Below are 23,739 nucleotides of genomic sequence, written 5' to 3'. Positions count from 1 at the left end.
TTCTCCTCAAAATGCAACACGTGTACTTGCAAATTCTTTTTACGTGGTCTCATTCTTTTTTTTACATGTGCTCAGAATAGTGGCAAAAAAATAATGCCATAGTTTTTGACAACAAATTTTAGTGTTTTGTTATGAAGTTCTTGTTTGTTTGTTCCCTGTCTCAAAAACAAACACACACACACAAACCGCACAAACCAAAGAAACAAAAAAAAGATAACGACTTACCACAGATGAAGACTCCAGACTATGACACAGTGATCCAAACTTTCACTGTCGAAGTGAAATGAGTCACTGAAGCTGAGCAGGAAGCAGGAACTAATGAGTCACTGCAAACCTGACATTCCTGTCTGATCAGTTTCTAGTGTTCCATCTATTAGATAAACACTGAGCACTATGAACACAGGGACAGTTACCTTTAATTGCATATATTTCATCAATCAGATCAGTACAGATCATGTGTAAAACAAAGATGAGCTCAAAATAGTTTCAGCAGTTTCTTATCACCTTCAATAAGGAGCTCATGTTGTTGGTAGCATTTGCACTTCATTCTCTCTGTAAACACAACAGCTCTAAAAGTTTTGAACGTATTCTGATAAAACTCTGTAGGCTGTAGAGCAGGATCATGTTATAACAATTCAATTAAAATCTGTCTGACATCCACCAAAATCAACTTTATGATTTGTTGGTGGAAAATTGACAAAAAGACTTAAAACCTAGAAACTACTATGCTTAAAAGTACGCTGTATAATGTCAACATTTATAAAGTATAAAGATTTAAATTATCATATCACATTTGACCTCTGACCTCTTCCTAAGTTTAACAGATCAACCTGGAAGTTAAAGTAAAAGGAGGCAGCACAGCTGGAACTCTGTGTGTTCAGGGCACAAATCATCGTTCATGTGTCACTTCACTGTTGTGATCTTTGTAAAGAATCATTTTTACCTCTAACATTGTTCTTTTCATTCACAACTGCTGTTTGCAGAGGTCCGGTTCGCAGCTCTGTTGACATCACCACAGTTTTAGCAACGTTTGACTCTGAAAAAAAAAGTTTTTTAATTAATAACAGAGGCAGATAAAATACTACATGACGTATCAAATAATAATTTCTCTAAGAAGGCTTAAAAGAACTTTATATAATGTCAAATTACTCATTAAAATTAAAGCTAGAATAGCTCAGTGCGACATCATCAACAGTGAGTTAGATATTAAACATTTCCTGGAAGAACTCACCAACAACCAGCCGGATATCTGCAGATCTTTGCATGCTCTGTATCTCTGGGAGGAAACATCTGTATATTCCATCATCTGAGAGCTCCACCTTCCTGATCTTGAGCGATGCGTTGCAGCTTTTCAGGCCTTGAACAGCTCCGACCTCCCAGCGTACCTCCACATCTTCATGTTTACGTCCTCCTGGTTTGGGTGGTAACAGTACACATACATGTGCTGGCTTTGTGCATCTTTGGGGTCAGGAGGAAGGACCAGTCTCCACCATTCCACTGTCACCTCCTTGTCCTAAACTGGAGAGGCTGCACGTGACACGGCAGGATGACATCATCACCATGAATGGCCACGACTGGCTGAGATGAACCAATCACCTGAAGATAACCTGAGACACAGAGAGGAAGGGTGAAATATAAAATACTGTGTTTTTAGAACAGGGTGAAGCACAAATATTCACATATTCACTGAGCCTTCTGGCAGAGTCAAAGAGTCCTGCTACACATGTTCAAACACTCCTGCATATTTCATGTCATAGTGAAAATCTTCGTAACAAAGCATTAGAGGAGGTCATCACATGAAGAAAAATCAGACAGAGAGTGTTTTCAGAGTTCATCTAAGACACCAACAAACTGTCTGGTGATCCATTTCCACTCTGCAGTAATCCTTTCTGTTCTCCACTACGATATCACTATTATTTTGGATCACCAAACAGGACAAGAACAGACAACAGCAGACAGTGAGGTCTGCAGAAAACACCACTGCTGCTGAACTGACCTCAGATCAGGAAACAAGCAAGGAACATCACTGCAGAGCCATCATACCCTTAACACTGTAACAGCTCCTAACCTCTGGCCAAAAATGGTAGCACTTTCTATTACAGCGCAGTAATAAGGGGTAATAGTAGGGTAACAAGCAGGAAACAAGATGGTAAAAGTGTGGTTACTTATTACTATGCAATTACCAAAGGAAAAACCAGGTAATATCCAGGTAATATCATAGTAGCAATAGTGGTTACAATTGAGTAATATTATGCTGGAATTAATGTAATTGGATAACAAAGGTCCCAAAACTGGGGGTAACAATGTGAAAATAGAGCTCTGTCATAAAGTGGGAACACGGAAGAAACAAGACCGTAATAATGTGGTAATTTCTAAGTTATTATACCTGTGGTAGTTTGTGTAATAAGCACAATAAAAACTGCAAAATGCAAAACAGTCTAGTTCTATTTAATAGCATATTAATAAACTATTAAAGCAAACTTAAAAACTGTGTGATTATTGCCTGGAAAAACCTGTGGTAGGTTCTGTATAATAAGCATAAATAGAAACAGCCTGCAACAAGCTGGCAGCCAGTCGGTGGCAGACTCCTGCCAACTGGGAGTCTGCACATTCAATTTTATCCCTGGATAATGTGACTTTAGCTAACATTTGCCTCTTTTTTGGCTTGCCCTGTAGAGCCATGCTTGCATAAACCAATGAATTATAACAATACATTTGGAATCAAGTCCATATTATAGGTTCTGCTGTAGGACTGCAGGATAAGTAAAACCTTTTTTTATTTTTTAGTTGTATTTAGGACCATGTGTCTTGTAGTTTTTTTTGTTTTCTTTAAAAATAACTCTCACTGAACCACCACAGTCAATCTGTCAACATGTTTGTACTCTCTGCTCAAATTGCCTTCATATTATTATTATTATTATTTTTTTTGCTTTTTAAAGAACTTATTTTAACATTGCACTCATCAACAAACAAATCGTCCCTAACAAAAAAAAGTAACTTCAAGGACCAAATTAAATTATATTCATATTTTATTACATGTCAACATACAGGCCACAAGTAGGGGTGACATGGGCCTAAAGAGAGAAAGAGTTTGAGACACCTGCTTTAATTAGATGATCACATGACACAGATATAAAATGGTAGAATATGTTCTCAATTATAATTTACCATAAATGTATTGCTCAGGAATAGAACAACTTAAAAGACTACAAAGGCTGAACAGCTAAGTCCTACTTATTATTTCTCCATTATTCACTTTTAGTGTTGTTCCAGCGTACATGGTTCATGTCACAGTCCTGGTTTTGGTGACCTGGGCCCTGTTTCAGGAAGCCGGTTTAGTGGAAAAACTGACTAAGTATACCCTGAGTTAACGAAAACTCTGGGTTTTCGGTTTCACAAAGCAAGTTCAGATGAAGCCTCAGTGAGTCACTATGACGACACACTCCGTGAAGCTAACCTGCCCCCTAGCAGGTTTACTACAACTAACCCTGACTGTCTCCGCCCCTTTGTCGGAAACCTGACAGTAGGAAGTGTCGGACATGGCGTGCCTCTTCCTTGAAGAGCCAGTAGATCGTGAAGCCCAAATTCTCCGCAGAGCTCTCCGCCGGGAGAGAGTGATCAGAGCGCGTTTGGACATTTTATCATTTCCTGATGATTTTCTGTGCGAACGTTACCGTTTCTCAGCACAATCTATAAGGTATTTGGATAATATCCTCAGGCCATATATTACGCATGTGACACATCGCGGACATGCTCTCAGTTCATCACATATTATTTGTATTGCACTTCGGTTTTTTGCAAACGGGAGCTTTCTGTATAATATTGGTGACGCTGAGCACGTTTCCAAGGCTACCGTCTGTCGGGCAGTCAGGAATGTTACAGTTGCACTGAAACGTCTCCTGTACTCATTTGTGTTCCCCGGTCATAGACCCACAAGATTTATCAAAGAGAGATGCCACAAAATTGCAGGTATCAGGATGACCAAAACTTAATTTATGATGTGGTGATACTTGGACTACTACTTAAATTTTACATTTATTTTCAGGGTTCCCAGGCGTGATTGGCTGTATAGATGGCACTCACATTCCAATCATTGCTCCTTCAGTAAATGAAGGAGACTATGTGAACAGGAAGTCTTTCCACAGCATTAATGTGCAGGTACATAGTTCCCTGTAGCATTTCAAACTAACAAATTATTTCATTATAGTAATGGATGCTAATTTGTGTTCTCTGCACTGTGAAGATCATATATGATGCTGCCAACATTATCACAAATGTGGAAGCCAAGTGGCCAGGCTCTGTCCATGACTCACAAATATTCCGTGAATGTACACTGAGCACAAAATTTGGACATGGTGAGTTGAGAATACTTTAAAATATATAAAGACCAATTGCTTCAGGGACATTTGAACTGAAGTGTATCCTTCTGTCTTAGGAGAGTTCACTGGCTACTTGCTTGGTGATAGGGGGTATCCATGTTTACCCTATTTGCTTACCCCTTACTCTGACCCTGAACCGGGCCCACAGCAGCGATATAATCTGGCTAATTGCAGGACAAGAGCCAGAATTGAAATGACTATCGGAATGCTTAAGGCCCGGTTCCAGTGCCTGCAAAGACTCAAGGTCACCCCAGAAAGGGCATGTGACATTATTGTGGCATGTGTGATTCTTCACAACATTGCCACAATTAGAGGAGAACACTGTCCTTCTGAACCAAACATCAGCAGTGATCCAAACCACGAACATCCTGACCCTCCCACGGACATACAAGATGGAAGCACAGTCAGAGACACCATATGTCACAATCATTTCTTTTGACCCATCACCTCAACATGTTGAAAGAAGAATAAACAGATTTTTTGTTCAACTGGCTTTATTGGTCGCCTGTGTTTCCTGTACACAAAGTATTAAAAGATGTAAACCTCATAAAGTGTCTCTGTTGCTTCCTCCTCTGTAACAGCTGTCAATGTTTCTTCATTATTTTCCTAAAGAAATAAACAACATTGCTGTTCTACTGTAAACTCATATAATCTGTGGAGTATTACTCACAACTGCATGTTGGTCTGGCTCAACAGGAGGCTGCACCAGATGCAGTACACCACCACCATCAACTGATAGAATATGAGGTTTATACAGGTCACTTATAACTTACAAGGGACCAAATGGCAATTAACAAACATACCAATCACCTTACACTTCATTGTCATTATGCTCTCAAAGACAACCAAGACTGAGGGAAGGCAAAATCAGTAGGAAAATAACTTCACTACAAAATAATCCATTATGGTAAAGAGTTTATCAAATGAATGAGCAGCACTGCAAAGGTGACTGTGAAGAAAGGATGTATGCACATCATGTATTATTTTGGATTTACCCCCTATGTAGGCACTTGTGTCTTGCGGGGTTATTGACTCAGAGGATGTCCCCGCAGAGATGCCTTCGGCCACAGGGCGCCCACTGTTTTGGCTGAGGGCCAACTGCTCAGCCTCTGTGAGTGGTGGTGGTGGAGGACCCCCACCTGTTTTTCGGGCCTCCGCTTTTTTTCTGTTGGCTATAACGGGCCACATTTGAGCATACAGAGTACGCAAATATGTACTTGTAATGTGCTCAGATGATTTCAATAAGTGCTTACAGGAAGGAAATTAATGTAGCCTCTAACTGCAATTGATTTACATCGGACAAACAGACCAAGCACTATGGCTCATAATACAATTACACCTTACCTGTTTGGACTATATTTTTATATTTCATTTTTACTTGCTGCCAGGAACGTTTGGGGCCTGTTGGGTTGCACCTGCGCTCAATGTTTATATTAACACTCACGCATTGACTCTGTCGGCTATGTTTTGCCATGCATGCTCCCTGTCTTTTGCAGCTGTGGCTGTGTTACTTTTTTTTCCGCAAAATTTGCATGTTATCGGCATATGCTGCCATCAGAATTTCGGCGTCAAGCGCTGTGAAATACATTGACCGTGCCTTCTTTCCCTCCGTCTCCATGGTGACTCGCTTAATCTGTGCTCCGCTTATCAGGGCTTTATGTATCCTCGTCCGCGCGCTTCACTTGGGGTTAAAGCAACTCCGCGTTGACTGAACTACTTGTTATCAGCCTTTCTGAAACCGAATATTCCGAGTTGGACAGTTCGGGGTTACTAAACCCTGAGTATCGTTTTTCACTCTGAGTTTTCTAAACCGGCTTCCTGAAACAGGGCCCTGTAGTGTTTTGTGTATTGTTATTGTTTTTTTTTATGATTTCTTTGTGGTTTGTGATTTCTAGTGTTTTGTAGTGGTTTAGTTCTGTGCCTGTGTGTCTCCTGTTTTACTTTGAAGGTCCGTGTCTCATGTTAATGTTTCTGGTTTTGCTCCCTTGTCTCGTTAGATCGGATTTGTCCCAGCTGTGTTGCCCTCCTGTCTGTCATTCCCTGATTGCTCCATCTGTGTATTTAATCCCTGCGTTTCTCTTTGTCAGTGTCGTGTCGTACCCTTGTTCTGGCCTTTGTGTTTTGTTTCCAGTTCAGTTTCCAGCCCTCGTAGTTTTGTTCTGTTTTTTGACTAATTCCTGCAATAAAGCAGTGGAGTTAGAGTTTAAGTTCTGCCTCCACGAGTCTGCATATTGGGTTCTTTTTCCTGCCTGGCTGCACACAGCCATAACAGTTCACACAGTCAGCTTGATATACTGTTGATAAAGAAATTCCCTCTCACAATGGGAGTACCTGTAATCATAACTCTATGATAGAATGCCAAAAATACATAATAATTTCTTGTAATACTGTGTGGTATGTGCCATATTTATGTAATGTTGATACTTCATTTGTAAAATATCACGTCACATATAAGATGTACCAATGAGAAAATACATAAATTATGTCAATACTCATATCTTAAATACACATTTATATAATTTTTTTGTGGTCTACTTTTCCCTAGCTCTCCAGTCACATGATCATATGACACATGACTTCAAGTACTCTTCCACCCTTTTGTATCCTCCTGTCAAGGTCTGTGTGCGATAGGCAGGAAGGGAGGAAACAAAAACTCCAGGATGCGCCTCTGTCAGTGTGCCCCGGGCAGCTGTGGCTACAATGTAGTTGCCATCACCAGTGTGTGAATGTGTGAATGACTGAATGTAGTGCAAAACGCTTTGGGCTCCTTAGGGACTAAGTAAAGCGAGGCCATTTACTTAAACTCAAAAAAACCTCAGCTTTATTGCACGAGTTAAAACTAAACTAAACTAAACTAAACTGGAAAAAGTGAACAGAACACACAGGCAAGTAAAAGGATGTGACGCAACACTGAACAGAGGAAAACGCAGACAATAAATTAAAGGAGTAAATGAGGGCCAGGAGGGAAACACAGCTGACACTAATTAAACAAGAGACGCAACACTATAAACACAGACAGCTAAGGGAGCACAGAGACAGGAGTAACTTGAAACACGACTGACTGGGGAAGAATATAAACATAAAGACTGAACTAAACCTACACTAAACACGAGGAGACAGGAACAAAGCCTTGTATTTACAAAGTAAAGAAGAACTAGAGCACGGAAAATACAAAACAGAAAGAAAAACACAAGTAATCATAAACCACGATGAAATCACAGATTAATAATAAAACTAAAGTCAAAACACTGAGTCACCAGTGATTAAAGTGATTAAAGTTTTAGACATAATTTTTTTTTTTTTTTTGGAGTGCCAAATACTACTACTAATACTACTACTACTACTACTACTTTCCCTTGTATAAAAATGCCCCATTCACTTCCACTAAAACCACATTTTTTTAATCTCTCTGCCATTGTAGTATAAAAACATGCTTTATTTAATTTCATTTTGAAGAAAAGTTGTGATATTTGACATTTTTACTTTACTTCACCAGATTTAACCATTTTGCCATTCTAGGCCAATTGAAAACATTTATTTTGGAAACTCCAACAACACCAAAAACTTAAACAACATAAGAACACCACTGAACATATGTAATGTGGAAAAATTTAAAATAATAATAATAATAATAATAATAATAATAATAATAATAATGGATTGCATTCATATAGCGCTTTTTGAGACCCTCAAAGTGCTTTATAATTCCACTATTCATTCACTCTCACATTCACACACTGGTGGAGGCAACTACAGTTGTAGCCACAGCTGCCCTGGGGCAGACTGACAGAAGGGAGGCTGCCATATTGCACCATCAGCCCCTCTGGCCAACACCAGTAGGTGGTAGGTGAAGTGTCTTGCCCAAGGACACAACGACCAGGACAGAGAGAGCAAGGGGATCAAACCGGCAACCTTCCGGTTACAGATGAGCTTCCCAATCCCCTGAGCCACGGTCGCCCCAAAATGAAAACATCCAGGCTTTGAATGAGAAAAAGTGTGTGTGTGTGTGTGGGGGGGGGAGGGAGAGAGAGCGAGAGAGAGAGAGACAGAGAGAGAGAGAGAGAGAGAGGATTTTATGGCAGATTTTATACACAAAGGTGTTAAAACAGAGTATGGATGGCATGTGAAAGACCCTAGATTTCAAAACTTGGACTGAAAAGAAGATTTCCTACTAAAATCTGTGCCACAAGCTATAACACAGCCAAAATGATCGCCAAATCAAAAGAAAAAAAGTTTTTAAAAAATGCACGTAACAATGCCTTCAGATCCGGAGACGCTCAGGCCTACAGTACATTACAGGGGGGCATCAAAGAGGCCAAGCACAGCTACAAGCTGAAGGTGGAGGAACACTTTGTCCACACTGACCCACGATGCATGTGCCTGCGCATCCAGGTCATCTCTGGCCACAAGCCTAGCAATTCCAAGGAAAAGCAAAGCAACAAGGAAAAGTCTGCCTAAACCCTCCCCTTGATGACTGCCATAACGTCATTCTCACCACAATGCACGTCCATAACGCACTGAGCAGTATCAACCCTTGCAAAGCTGCTGGCCCTGACAGATTTAAACCCAATGGGAGTATCCCCCCCAAAGAGGGACAAAAGGACCCACTGACGATCCTCTAATCACCTGAGCCAAGGTGTGAAAGCGGGTGTGGGTCCCAATCAGCCAGGGTTTCGGGTGAATCCCTGGAAACAAGACAAGACAGTGGAATGCTAGACAGAATAGGAAAATACACACAAAAGCAAAAGAGCAAAAGTAACTTGGTGTGTGTTTGTGTGTGTGTATATGAGTGTGAGATACTGCAGATAAGTGCTTGGAAGTGACGTGTATGAAGGTGTGTGCGTGCGTGTGTCAGTCTAGTCACTCACTGACAAACACTTAATAAACAGGAGAAAACGTACACCAATATATAGCCAGTTCATCCCTTCTGCTTTATTGCTGTTTAAAAATGGTCACAACGATTTAAAATACTGTACACAAAGCCTAGGATTCTTAGATCAAACAAACAAACACACACACACACACACACGATTAAGCACTACAAGTTGGGAGGCTGAGGCTTCAGCAAACAGCCTGATTTAAAAATGATTTAAAAATTAAAAACATTTACATTGACAGGGCTCTAAAGAGTCTTCCAGAACTTAAGCAACAAATTTGTGTTGAGGATTTTTCATACAGTTATTATAACTATAAATTGACTATTAATTGCTTTCACATCAATTCTTGATGTTTCTTTTGTGCCAACAAGAAAACAGTTTATTTTTCATTATGCATTCATTTGTTTGGATATCTTATTTAATATTGGGTTAATTTGGTACATAGTTTACAATCTGTATAGTCTACAGATTGTAAACTATGAACAAGATTAATATTTAAGTTTTTTTCTTGTATTTCTGTAATGATACAACCATCAGTTACATTATTTTTGTATTAGTATGACAAAAGTCAAAGTACCATGGGAAACATGAACCAGCCTGCTAGTTGTGTCAGATGCAGCAAAAGTCTGAAGTGGTTACTTGTTCCACCCACTGATATGAACGTAATCACAGAGGCTTAAATTACCACAAGAGAAAATCGGTCTCAGTGGAAACTACTTTCGTAAAACTACTTTGTAGCATTGCAACATTTGATATTAAAACTGTTTGAGGACACTGCCGTAACACTTTAGTCTTCAGCAAAACAATATGGATATCAGAGCTCTCGATATCAGACTGTGTGAGTAATTTCCACATTTGAAAAAAATACATAGAAATAAATTAGATAAATAAATGCATAATATACTTAAATTAATCTTGTAAAAAAAAAGTATCAATGTTGTTCATGTTTTGCTGCAAAGGACTGCATTTTTATGAAATGGTTATGAGATGTCAACTTTGTCACATATCTTTGTTCCACATTACAAAAAGGTTATAAAGTTAAAAATTTTTAAAAAGTTAAAAATGTTGTCTAAAATATGTTTATTTCAGTTTGTTTTACTTAAAGACAAAGTAGCCTAGAGCATACGTGGGTCACGTATGATGAATTCATATATTAGTACCTGTAAGAGTCAGCAGATACCTTCATAAATCTGCCTTTATCTCTTCAGCGATGACCATTATGATTCTGCTGGGTGTTCAGGGTGAGAGAGTTGGTGAGTACCAGCGATGTTCTTGTTTATATAAATTCCATTTCATTTTTTTCATTTCTGAGTAGCAAACAATTCAAGAAAGAAATGTAGGTAGCAGGTTCTTTGTCCTTGACTTAATGATCATAGGTGTAATGATATATTTTGTGTTTAGACTTTTATTTCTTGCAGTGATATTGTTTCATCAATGAATTTTGTTTTATTTATCTACAAATTTATGTATTTTAATGGCTGATATTAAGTGAAACATGCCCACAAAATGTCCCAGAGTGTTTTTTTAAAGGCTTTTAAAACTGTTGGGTATTTTATCTTCCTCTTTCATTTGAACTCTTTTTACATATTCATTATTTAATCCAGACTGTTTTGAAGAGGCGGGCCTTTTCTCTTCTGATGGTACACCTTGGGTCATTGTCATTGTTTTATGGAGCGCTCTGGTGCTGTCGTTTGGAATCTACTTTGGCAACAATTGCTGGGACAGAGGTGAAGAACATGATGTTTTGCACACAACTTTGTGTTGATCACTTTTACTTTGTCACATGCTCTCATCATGCACATCAGCACATAATTCAAGCTCAGCCAGGAGTCAGAACACGAATGTTGTTTGTTAATTGTTGTTGTACTATGAAACACTATAATATTATATAACAAATTGGACAAAAGAAACAGAAATTTTGTGAATGTTCTGTTTTTGTTTTTTGTTTTAATTGTAATGGGTGTAAGTTAAATGGCTTAAACTAAGAAATAGACTTTAGCTGTTTAGTGTGCTTCTCTTATCGTTATTTTATTATTTCTCTTGTTTTTTTAATTTCATCTTGTAAATTTATTTATTTTCAGTCTTAACAGAAAATATGCAGAGCACTCCAAGAAAAGACATGAAGTAGAAAGAGATTTAATCAGCTCTTTTCAGTAATAATACAAAACAAGTTAAAAAGCAAGAGATAAATACATTTACTAAACACAATGTGCTGTTTTTCTGCTACCTGTAAATATGGATAAGGAAAGAGTATAGGTGCTGGTGATACTACACTATGAGCTTTCTACACTTCTGCTTCAAATAAAAATAGTTTCATCGTACAGATCAAAACTGTGGCCTGAAGTGCAACTTCTATTGTTCCATTTAGAATAAGCTTAGCTTAGCAGAATGCCCAAGAAACGCAATATTTTCAGCTTCATCTACAACCAGCCCGTTGCTATCACCTGTAATAAAGAAAAAAGCTTTGAAAAGCTGGTCAGAGCACTCCTAACCCACAGTTTTGACAACCAACAGTGTGCTTACAGAGCAATTAGATCTACAGAGGACACCATAGACACAGCCACACTTAGAGCAACAGTGGAGCTATGTGCAGATGCTCTTGGTTGACTTTAGCTCTGTATTTAATGCCACCCTTCCCCACAAACTGGCAGAAAAACTAAGACTTGGGCCTTTCACACGCCACTATAATGTGGGTCAGCAGCTTCTTGTCCAGCACCAGAGAGTGGGAAACCACACATTTTTGGGCCCAAGTCTTAGCATTGGCTCCCCACAGGGGAGACCCCCATATACCTACGACTCCACCTGTTCCCACAGGACAGCATGTCTGTGTCTATCATGTGTGAGCGTGATCGTCTTATTTTATTAATATTACTGCCAATTTTATATTTTTTTTACCTAGTGTGCACTATTCTAGTGTAAAGTCTAGTGTACTTATTACAATGACAATAATAATAACAATAATAAATTTTATTTATGAGCACCTTTCAAGTCACCCAAGGACACTTTACAATAGGATAAAACACTTAGTAAAACAATGGCAGAATAAGAACAATAAAACAAAAGCACAAGATAAAATTAACAAACAGTGGATTCACAGAGAATATGCAGATTTGAACAGAACAGAATTTGAGCAGAACTGGTAGTGGTTAACAGGTCAGAAAGGTAAGGAGCAGCGAGGTTATGAATGGCCTTGAAGGTGAGCAGAAGAAGTTTGAAAATTATCCGGAATTTCACAGGGAGCCAGTGAAGTTCCTGAAGAACAGGGTGATGTGCTGGTAGGAGGGGGTTCTGGTGATAATGCGAGCAGCAGAGTTCTGAACCAGTTGAAGCTTATGGAGGGATTTTTGGGGGAGACCATGCAGAACAGAATTGCAGTAGTCAATACGGGAGGTAACCAGACTGTGGACAAGAAAGGACGTAGACTGGGTGGAAAGAGAAGGAATAGAGCTGTTCTATTCTATTCTATTCTAAAAATCAAGAAGCTCGTCAGAACAGCTGACACTTTTGTCATCAAAATAAAACTGTCAGACTACAGTGAATAGCAAATAGTATTCTGATGTTACTGTGGATATCTGTCCTCTCACTCCTGCTGTATCTCTCCATTAGATGACAACATATTGTCTTCTACCGCCATTTACTACACCCTAAGCCTGGGTGAGACTGAACTTAAAGGTGAGATTAATGATTCCATATGTGCTCCATTTATTATGATTTGTTCTAAATATTAATTAAAAGCTTTATTAGGAAAAGGAAAACCACGCTATAGTTTGACTAGCTATGCTAACAAACTATTAGGTACAAATCAAAAAGCTGTTTAGAGCAGCTGATGTTTATGTCATTAAGATGAAGCTGCAGAAAAATAAGAATGACATTACTTTTTTCTGATTGACAAGATTTAAAATTAGATCTGATGAATACAGTAAATAGAAAATATTGTACATCATCACTGATGTCACTGTGGTCGTCTGTCCTCTCACTCCAGCTGTATCTCTCCATTAGATGATGACATGTTATCTTCTACTACATCTTACACCCAGGTGAAACTAAACTCAAAGGTGAGAGTAACTTTGATGAATGACTCCTTATGTATTGCATTCAGATAATATGTAATTTGTTATGGGTGGTAAATACAAAATATAATATTAAGAAAACTAATGCTTCATGGCAAAATGTTCATAGTTGTTTTAGTAGCTGTCCTGTGAAGTTAATATTGGTGTGTAATACAAACAATAGCATTTTTTCTTTTCCACCCCAAAAATACTGTTTTAGTTCTTTACTATTTGTATATTTGACAGGTCGCAGAAAGAGAGCTGACTAAAGACAAAATCACATCTGAGTGAAAATGAAGTCAATGAAGTAATCCACATTTATCACATATTGTTATTGCAATTGTAGAAGTTGTATATCATCTGCTGGGTTTGGTGTGAATGTCAGTGTGTAAAATGTCATGTCTAATGTATATTCAAAAATAGCTAGCTGTCAGATGTAGCTGATCGTAAGTACTCATAAAGTTCACATGCAAACAAACACTTCTGTCAGTTATTTAGATGTTTAATTTAAAGCACGTGTTGCTTTTCGTATTTTGCTTGTGCATGAATGGTGTTCAAAAGAAAAAAGCTGCTGCAGCTCATTTCTTCTAAACAGTAGGTACTCACTGTGGTCAACCACAAATGTAAATGTGTCGCTTTTTTTCCCCTCCAAAACAGATGAAGAAAATTTGTGGTAAGCAGTGAACTATAACTGCAAAGTTTGGTACTGAGCATGGCTCTGCATAAAATGTTATATAGTGCACAGACTGAATACAGTGGGGCAAAAAAGTATTTAGTCAGCCACCGATTGTGCAAGTTTCCCCACTTAAAATGATGACAGAGGTCAGTAATTTGCACCAGAGGTACACTTCAACTGTGAGAGACAGAATGTGAAAAAAAAAATCCATGAATTCACATGGTAGGATTTGTAAAGAATTTTACGTCATTTACGTCCACTGTGAGCGACCATCTGTGAACAGAGGTAGTGGTTTACGACACCAACTATAATCCAGTTTTGAGATCCCTCCCCAGATGCCTTAACGCCCACTCACATCCTGGGCCATCTGACCTCAGGAAATCACATGATAGGGTGGGGCCAGGTTTCACAATGAGCTCACCTGAAACCCTGGCTGATTGTGACCCACACCCGCTTTCACACCTTGGCTCATGTGATTAGGAAGAGGATCATCAGGGGGTCCTTTTGTCCCTCTTTGGGGGGAAACTCCCACTAGGTTTATATCTGGGACTCTCCACCATTTGACCTTAGAACTGAAGAAGCTTCTCGGATGAGAGGTGAAACGTCTTCAAGCAACTCAAAGAAGTCCAGACGCTTTTCTTTCCGAGCTCCTTAGATCTCTTTATCTACTTATCAGATTATCACTAAAATTATATAAATATTGTAACTATTGATGGCTTTCATATATTCTTCAACAATGTTTCTCTTGTGCCTGCAAGAAAATTGTGTTCTTTTTTTATTATTTGTTTATAATTGTGTTGAAATATCTTAATAAATATAAATTTGGTGAATATTTTATACTCAATGAACTTTGAAGAAGATTTGAGTTTATCTTGTTTTTCAGCAACAATATTACTGTACCATCAGTTAAGTCATTACAAGCTAGTTATGAACATCAAAGTAACAATGCGAGTGTGGGAAACATGAACCAGCCTTCTAATTGTGTCAGATGCAGCAAAAGTCTGAGTGGTTTCTTGTTCCACCCACTGACAGTGAACTTGACTATCAGTGACGCTCGACTTGTCACAAAAGCAAATTGGTCTCACTGGAAACTACTTTCATTAAACTACTTTGTTGCATTGCATGAAGTTTTAAAATTATTGGATACTAAAAAGGTTTGAGCAGCAGAAAGACCCATGCTCACTGCCGTAACACCTCAGTCTTCAGTTTGCAGCAAAAAAACATGGATGCCGGAGCTCTCGGCATCAGACTGTGTGAGTAATTTCTCATTTTCATTGGAAAAAAAATAATTATATATATAAACAAATAAGATAAATACACATAAATAATAGATACATTTAATATATAATAGATAAAATTGGTAAATATAATTTACAATAAATAAATGCATTTTGATTTATCTCGATAAATGTATCAGTTTTGTTTTTTGTTCAGTCCTTTGTAACAGAAAGGACTGTATCTTTATGAAACATGAGATGTCATCTTTGTCATATCTTTATTCCATCTTAAAAAAGGTTAAAGCTATAAATTATGTCTAAAATGGAATGATTTAGTTTGTTTTACTTTAAAATGAAGTAGCTCATAGCCTAGTGGGCAAGTTATGATATGTAACAAAATGTTTTATTATTACCTGCAAAAGTCAGCAACTCTTTTATCTCTTCAGTGATGACCACTATGATTCTGCTGGGAGTTCAAGCTGAGAGAGTTGGTGAGTACCAGCTATGTTCTTGTTTATATAAACTTCATTTTTCCTTTTTGGAGGAGTAAATAATTCAATTAAAAATTTTTTTGTATTTTATTTAGCATTTCATTTATTTCATCAATCAAATACAGTCCAGAGTTTTCAGTAGTAAAATACTTTTTTCTGGTAATGGTTGATATAAGTAAGTTAATCAGATGCATAAAATATCCAAGATTTTTTATTTAAAAGCTTGTGTAATCTTCAAGTATTTTATCTTCACTCTTATCTTTTAAATTTTTTCCACATTCAACATTTAATCAAAACTGTTTCAAAGATGCAGACCTTTTCCCTTCTGAGGATGCACCATGGATCCTTGCCATTGCTTTATTGAGTGCTCTGGTGCTGTTGCTTGGAATGTATTTTGGCAACGATTGCTGGTACAGAAATAAAGGTAATATTTTGTAAACTAAGATACATGAAACTTTGTGTTCATTAATGTTGAAAAAAAATGTTATGTTGATTTATTTTTCATGGTCATATATATACACACACATGTATGAATAAATTACATTTTAAACAAATACAATCAAAGCATAAAAACAGTCTTCTTTCTGGTGTTGTTTTTCCTACATTTTTAAAATGTGTACACAGTAGCGTGAATGTTCCATTCTAAATAATTTTAATAAAACTATTTAATTAGCCCAAGAGGCTCAAGAGACAAAATATCTAAACTATTTAAAAATTTTAGTATTGAGAAATAATATATATATTTTGTGCAATATAATTTTGTATTTCTGAGTTCTGCCAGGAAAGCAACACTGAAGCTTGACTAGCAGTGTTAATGAAATGTAGGATAAAAATCAAGAAGCTGTTTAGAGCATCAGATAATTATTTCATTAAGATGAAACTGCCAAAAAATAATGTTCGGATGTAAGAATACTATTATTTTCTTCTGATTGTCAAGAAAATTAAAAATTAAAATTAGATCTAATGAATACAGAAAATAGTTTTCATCATCAGTGATGTTACTGTGATCGTCTGTCCTCTCACTCCGTCTGCATCTCTCCACTAGATGATGAGACGTTATCTTCTAGAGCCATTTACTATACCTTATGCCCGGTCAAGACTGAACTGAAAGGTAAGATTAACTTTGATTAGTGATTCTTTATGTATTGCATTCAGATAATACGTAATATGTGATGCGTGGTAAATATTAAATACTAGCAATAATAATAAAACTTTTGTTCATGGCAAAAAAATTACTGTTTTTTTAAGTAGCTGCTATATGGAGTTTATTTCTGGTGTGTGACATAAACAATAGCATTTTTTATCCTTTAAAGAAAATAAATACATGTTTTGTTCTGTACTTCTTTTTTATATGACAGGTCTCAAAAAAAGAGCTGATTGAAGACAAAATCACATCTGAGTGGAATTGAAGACGATGAAGTATCACATATTGTTATTGCGATTTAAAAAGCTGTACATGGTCTGCTGGGTATATAACTAAACAATAAAGAACTATAAGTACCAATAAAGTTCACATACTAACAAACGCTGTTATGTAGACTTTTAAATTAAACCACTTGTTGCATCTTCTCTTTTTGCTTGTGCATGAATGCTGTTCAAAACAAAAAAGCTGCTGCAGCTCATTTCTTGTATACAGCAGGTTCTCACTGTGGTCAACCACTAATATAAATGTGCCGCATTGCTTTGTTTTCCAAAACAGATGAACCAAATTTTTGGTAGGCAGTGAAATACACCTGCAAAGTTTGCTACTGAGCATGCCTTTATGTGTGGTCTAGTGCACAGGCTTGTTTCATGCTGCAGCAGAAACTGTTCAGTCGAGTCAAAGAATACAGGCTAATTTTGTAGGTCAAACTGTGTCTCTTGAGAAGTGAGAAGTAGATATGACTAAGATGCTGAGAGGTGTTGTTCAGCTGTTTTCTGCTTCAATATTTATAGTAAGCTTATAATTAATAGGCCAAATATCAGTTTAAGGATAAAAACCTTCGACATGCTTCATGATGAAGTGCAATATGGATTTTAACAATGTGCCAGCCTTAGGCTGTACCGAAATGGTAAATGGACTGGTTCTTATATAGTGGTTTTCTACGCTCTCATTCACCCATTCACACAAACACTTCCTTCTATACTTAAGTGCAATCTAAGCATTCACACTCTGATGGACTGAGAGCAACTTGGGGTTAGTATCTTGCCCGAGGATACTTGGCATGCAGTCTGGGGAAGCCAAGGACTGAACCACCAACCTTCCAGTCAGTAGCTGAGCTGCTCTACCACCTGAACCACAGCCACCCAGAAGTACAAACTGGTAAGGCAGGCATTCAGACATATGCTGAGGCATTCGAAGCCATAGCTTCATCACATTAATTATTTATTTTGTATTATTTATGACTTAATTTATCTGTAGTATTCTTCTTATTCTTCCTAGATTATGCATTGCATTGCATACTTGAACCAGATGAGTTAAAGCCTGAACTTTCTCTGCCATCAGTGACTGTTGGCACTGAACAAGGAGCTGTTTTCAAAATAAACTTTTATAGAATAAATACTTAAATACTAAGCCTGCAAAGCATAATGAGATATCTTACTGTCAGGCTGATCACCACTTAATCTCCTGCTTTGAAATAGAAAAGAGAAAAAGATTCAATACATGTGTCCCAGGGCCAAGTAACAATATACAGCAGTTCATGTGAGGTAGAGGCTGACATGACACTGATTAATTTTTAACTCTTTTCTTTGGTATGTATATCAATTGGAATTGGGGTGAAGTAAACATGTGAAGAGTTTATGTAAACAGTTATGGCTGTACTGATACACCAGCATTGGTTGAGTATTAAAAATATGAACATTGAATACAATACTAATGCAGTTTCTTTAGCGCTTTTGGTGATGACTGATAATCTGTGGAAGAGCACTCATTATTATGTAATGAAGGGAAAACCTTTCCACTGCTGCAATCTAGTGGTTACTGTTGGTATTACAACGTGCTGCAGACTTATTAAACTCTGACAGTTTTCTGACTGATTCTGCTTCTTTTGGCGTCTGTCTGTTTGATTACTTATATGTTTTCACATACAGTTTCTCTTTGTTCTAAAAGCAAATAAAAATTGCATTTTTAAAAAAAGAAATGAACTGTTGATGAAATGATCTGCTGTTTCTACAAATACAGTGGAACCTCGACTTCTGAAATTAATTTGTTCCTGACAGTCTTTCGTAAGTCGAAAAATTTCATAACCCACACAGTGTGGTCTGTAAAGGTCAGTGGAAACTCAACTTGACGTAATGGGACTCCCAACTTAAAACCATCTGTCAGTCTAACTCATGGGCGTAGATTTGGCATGGACGGCAGGGACATGTCCCCACCAATATCCAGGGTTTATTGAATTGCCCCCACCAATAATTTGATCTCTTCGAGTAAAGAAAAAAAACCCGATAGAAAGAAAAAAAAAGATCTGTCAGCGTCAGAGATGGGCAGTAACACGTTACTGTAATCTGATTACTTTGTCCAAGTAACGAGTAAAGTAAGGGATTACTATTGCAAAAACGGTAATTAGTTACTTTCCCACAGGAACGCTGCGTTACTGCGTTACTAAAACAGTGATCTTAATGCGAGAATGTCTCACAACAGTGACGTAAGCGAGTGTGACGTTTGTGACAACAGCTGTGTGCAGATCAACAATGGATAATATATCGAGTGCAGGAGAGAGTATGAGCGTGCAGCGTTTAAAGTGTGGAAGTACTGACCTTACTTTGAGTTTGATTCCATAAAAAGTGACAAAAACATTAGTGCCGCTGTGCGTGTGAAGAAAACTTTATTTTACAGCAAAAAAAAACAAAAAAACCCTAAACAAGCACCAAGTGCGCAACGACGTAATGGGAAATTCACAGAGAAACTCATGGATTCTTCCACTGACCGCTGCGGCACACCTGCACCAGGGTAAACCTCCGCCTACCTCATTCCTGCTTTACAGGTGAAAATAGAGCAACAGGACCGCTGAGTCTTTGATTTTATTTATTTTCTGCTGTGTTTTACTTGCATCTATTTGAAAGACTGAGTGTAAACACAAAAAATATTTTATGTGCTGGAATGTGCAGAAAATGGGTTTAAATATTAAACTAATTTCTTCAAGTCAGAGAATGTTGCATATAATTTAATTTTTGCTTGATGCATAAAGTTAAAAGATTAAAACTGATAAAACAAGTTTTAAAGAGACTTTTCCATTTGATCACATTTTGTATGATGGATTATGGAGAAAAAGTAGAATTGGGCTGAAAGATCTATCGCTTTATCACCTATTCAGGTTGTAAATTGTGTTTTTAAAAAGTAACTAAGTAATTAATTACTTTTGAAAATAAGTAATCAGTAGAGTAACGGGATTACTTTTTTGGGGAAGTAATCAGTAATTAGTTACTGATTACTTTTTTCAAGTTACTTGACCAACACTGGTCAGCGTCTCATTCACCCAGCGGTGCAGAAACAGTTAAATTACTTCTGTACTGGAGTCCTACATCATGTGACATATATGGCCAATGTGATTGGCTGTGCCTTTCAGGGAGCTCTGTTTAGTTTTAGCTAGTGATGGCCAAATGAAGCTTTCCGAAGCACTGAAGCTTGTATTGAAAAACGGTTCATTACTCGAAGCTTTTCAACACAGTCCTCTCCGGTGACATCTGGTGGTGAAAATTTTGAAGAGCAGCTTGAATCTGCAAAATAAAACGGACTGCTCAATTATCACTGCTCACTCAAGAGTGGAGTTCTCTCTGATATTGGGCCACCGTTCCGTTGCTTTGAACATGTAATTGGTTTTGTTTTCTCGATTGGGGGGCTGAAAAAAATGTAATGCGTATTTGCGTAATACATTTTGATCAATAAACTTTACATTTACCATTACCATTTATTTAAACATGCACTATGGTGTGGCCTTTCTTTGCTCATAACTCCTTGATGTTGGTAAATACAATAAGTGAGCAATATATATAATATACATATGATAACGCACAGCACATTATGGAGTATGCCCCTGCTGTGAAGTCCTGCCTCCATCTACTTGTTGTTTAATCACTGGACAGCTGGACAGGTTCATACAAAATATTAGATGAGGCCAATTGTCCTATACATATTTTTGACCTAGGGGTGGGATTGATTGTGAACTGGAAAGGGAAAATGCTTAGGGGGCTGAGTATGGCTGCATCGTCACTGGTTTGTAGAATCATTTTTGATTCGATACAGGATCCGATTCAATTTGATTGGAATCTGGAAAGTTTTGCCTCAGTCAGAAATATTACAATTCTGATCATTTAACAGTATACAGTTGTGGTCAAAAGTTTACATACACTTGTAAAGAATATAATATAATGGCTCTACCGAGTGTCCCGTTATTTCTAAAACTCTAATTTTTCTCTGATAGAGTGATTGGAACAGATACTTCTTTGTCACAAAAAACATTCATGAAGTTTGGTTCTTTTATGACTTTATTATGGGTTAACAGAAAAAAGTGATCACATCTGCTGGGTCAAAAATATACATACAGCAGTGCTAATATTTGGTTACATGTCCCTTAGCCATTTTCACTTCAATTAGGCGCTTTTGGTAGCCATCCACAAGCTTCTGGTTGAATCTTTGACCACTCCTCTTGACAGAATTAGTGCAGTTCAGTTAAATTTGATGGCTTTCTGACATGGACTTGTTTCTTCAGCATTGTCCACATGTTTTCAATGGGGTTTAAGTCAGGACTTTGGGAAGGCCATTCTAAAACCCTTATTCTAGCCTGACTTAGCCATTCCTTTACCACTTTTGATGTGTGTTTGGGATCATTGTCCTGTTGGAACACCCAACTGTGCCCAAGACCCAACCTTCGTGCTGATGATTTTAGGTTATGTTGAAGAATGTGAAGGTAATCCTCCTTCTTCATTGTCCCATTTACTCTCTGTAAAGCACCAGTTCCATTGGCAGCAAAACAGCCCCACAGCATAATACTCCCACCACCATGCTTGATTGTAGGCATGGTGTTCTTGGGGTTAAAGGCCTCACCTTTTCTCCTCCAAACATATCGCTGGGCATTGTGGCCAAAAAGCTCGATTTTTGTTTCGTCTGACCACAGAACTTTCCTCCAGAAGGTCTTATCTTTGTCCATGTGATCAGCAGCAAACTTCAGTCGAACCTTAAGGTGCCGCTTTTGGAACTAGGGCTTCCTTCTTGCACGGCAGCCTCTCAGTCCATGGAGATGCAAAACACGTATGACTGTGGACAATAACACCTGTGTTCCAGCAGCTTCTAATTCTTGGCAGATCTGCTTTTTGGTGATTCTTGGTTGACTCTTCACCCTCCTGACCAATTTTCTCTCAGCAGCAGGTGATAGCTTGCGTTTTCTTCCTGATCTTAGCAGTGACGAAACAGTGCCATGCACTTTATACTTACAAACAATTGTTTGCACTGTTGCTCTTGGGACATGCAGCTGCTTTGAAATGGCCCCAAGTGACTTTCCTGACTTGTTCAAGTTAATAATTCGCTTTTTCAGATCCATGCTAAGCTCCTTTGACTTTTCCATTGTAGCGTTTGTGGGCGTTTGTATCCAATGAGCCCTATTTAACTGGCCTAAGAGAAGTCAGCAGCTGTAGTCACTCATAATCACTCACAAGAAGTTAAGAGGCCATGCTATGAAGCTCAGTTCACTGACAACTTTGTAAGTCACCAAAATTGCTAATTCATGTTGCTGTATGTATATTTTTGACCCAGCAAATGTGATCACTTTTTTCTGTTAACCCATAATAAAGTCATTAAAGAACCAAACTTCATGAATGTTTTTTGTGACAAAGAAGTATCTGTTCCAATCACTCTATCAGAGAAAAATCAGAGTTTTAGAAATAACGGGACACTCGGTAGAGCCATTATATTATATTCTTTACAAGTGTATGTAAACTTTTGACCACAACTGTATATCCATAATTTCGTATCTATTAAAAGAAAGCTGACACATGTGAGACTTAATTAGAGATGTAAACAGAGAGTTATGAAACCTGCAGCTGCAGAAGCCAGCGGGAAAAAAAAGAGGCAAACACAGCGCGGACCCGACGACGCACCAAAATCTGATTCTGACGCGTCGGGTCCGCGCTCTGTGTTCACGTTTGTATGCAGAATCCGTAAACCTGCTCCCAGTTACTGTTTTAGCTGTATGGTGTTTGACGACATGTTGTGAGGTTTAACCTGAGATGCTGGCGTTTCAGGCATAATAACGTTAATTTACAAATCGACACGGGATTTTAATGAATCAATATCACTTTATTCAATTTAGCATGGATTGTAATCAGAAAGGCGATAATCAAAACCCACCCCTAATCAAGAACTTGCAAAGTAAAAACATGCTCCATGTCAGGTAGCCCTTTTGTTATTTACATTTAAAAAGAGGATTAGTGTTACTGTGCGCTGGCTGAGTCTGTTTCTTTTCTTAGAAATAGTTTCTCCTGCCCTGGAGAAAATCCACTTGCATGGAACAGAAGAGGCTGTGGAGTGCAGGAACTACACTGCAAGCTGGTAGATATGCAGGTATTCCTGGGTCCTGCAGACTATCACCTAAAAACAATAAACAAAATGATTTTCTAAACTGTAGCAATGTAATGTACGTATAGTGTCAAATACATTGTTGTAGTCTTCATTAGCTTTAATTCACATGGAAGTGTTCCTAAAGTCATATGCTGTAATGATATTTACATTATGAAAACATGATTTTGGACATTTCAAGTTTTTCACTTCGGCAGATAAAATGAATTGAGCAAAATCAACTCAAAATATTCCCACACGCCAGAATGTCCTCTCTTCCTCGCTGGCTCCATATCTGTCAGTGGAATGATCACCTCTTTGCTCTCTGTCACCATCAACACACTCCACGAATCCCGTGGATGATTCACTTCCTTATATCCGTTTGAATCAGGTACCGAAGCAGTTACGTGCGTAATGAAGCTTCGGACGTCACTGGTCACGTGACTTTTGCCAAACGAAGCAAGCCTCGACACAGTGCTTCTGAACCAGTGTGTTGTTTTTTTCGACACACGCTCCGGA

At 37.9% G+C, this 23,739-nt stretch overlaps 2 protein-coding genes and 1 long non-coding RNA gene across 4 annotated transcripts in view; 1 reads left to right on the top strand and 2 right to left on the bottom strand.

The window, feature by feature from the left end:
* The window catches only part of LOC143414993 (uncharacterized), a 182,337-nt gene extending 178,992 nt beyond the window's left edge, over nucleotides 1-3,345 (bottom strand). The window contains exon 1 of the long non-coding RNA XR_013095602.1: nucleotides 3,311-3,345. This is a non-coding gene — a long non-coding RNA (uncharacterized LOC143414993). The remainder of the gene's footprint in view (nucleotides 1-3,310) is intronic.
* LOC101487469 (butyrophilin subfamily 3 member A2) overlaps nucleotides 1-23,739 on the bottom strand; it is a 406,303-nt gene that overhangs the window by 304,992 nt on the left and 77,572 nt on the right. The gene's annotated exons all lie outside the window — the stretch shown is intronic.
* Nucleotides 10,467-13,689, top strand: LOC143414052 (uncharacterized). The gene is made up of 5 exons (XM_076877692.1): nucleotides 10,467-10,509; nucleotides 10,861-10,983; nucleotides 12,863-12,928; nucleotides 13,256-13,311; nucleotides 13,552-13,689. The coding sequence occupies exons 1-5, from the start codon at nucleotides 10,467-10,469 to the stop codon at nucleotides 13,594-13,596; spliced, it is 333 nt and encodes a 110-aa protein (XP_076733807.1). The 3' UTR covers nucleotides 13,597-13,689.

This window comes from Maylandia zebra, linkage group LG3 (assembly GCF_041146795.1).
Source record: "Maylandia zebra isolate NMK-2024a linkage group LG3, Mzebra_GT3a, whole genome shotgun sequence".
NCBI classification, from domain to species: Eukaryota; Metazoa; Chordata; class Actinopteri; order Cichliformes; family Cichlidae; genus Maylandia; species Maylandia zebra.
Note: the sequence above shows the minus strand (reverse complement) of the source record. Positions and strands in the feature narration are given on the sequence as shown.

Excerpts from the sequence above, each read along its gene's own strand:
- LOC143414052 (XM_076877692.1), top strand. The coding sequence starts at position 10,467 with ATGACCATTATGATTCTGCTGGGTGTTCAGGGTGAGAGAGTTG. Across the intron at positions 10,984-12,862 it reads CAACAATTGCTGGGACAGAG|ATGACAACATATTGTCTTCT; the intron begins GTGAAGAACATG and ends TCTCTCCATTAG. Across the intron at positions 13,312-13,551 it reads AGGTGAAACTAAACTCAAAG|GTCGCAGAAAGAGAGCTGAC; the intron begins GTGAGAGTAACT and ends TATATTTGACAG.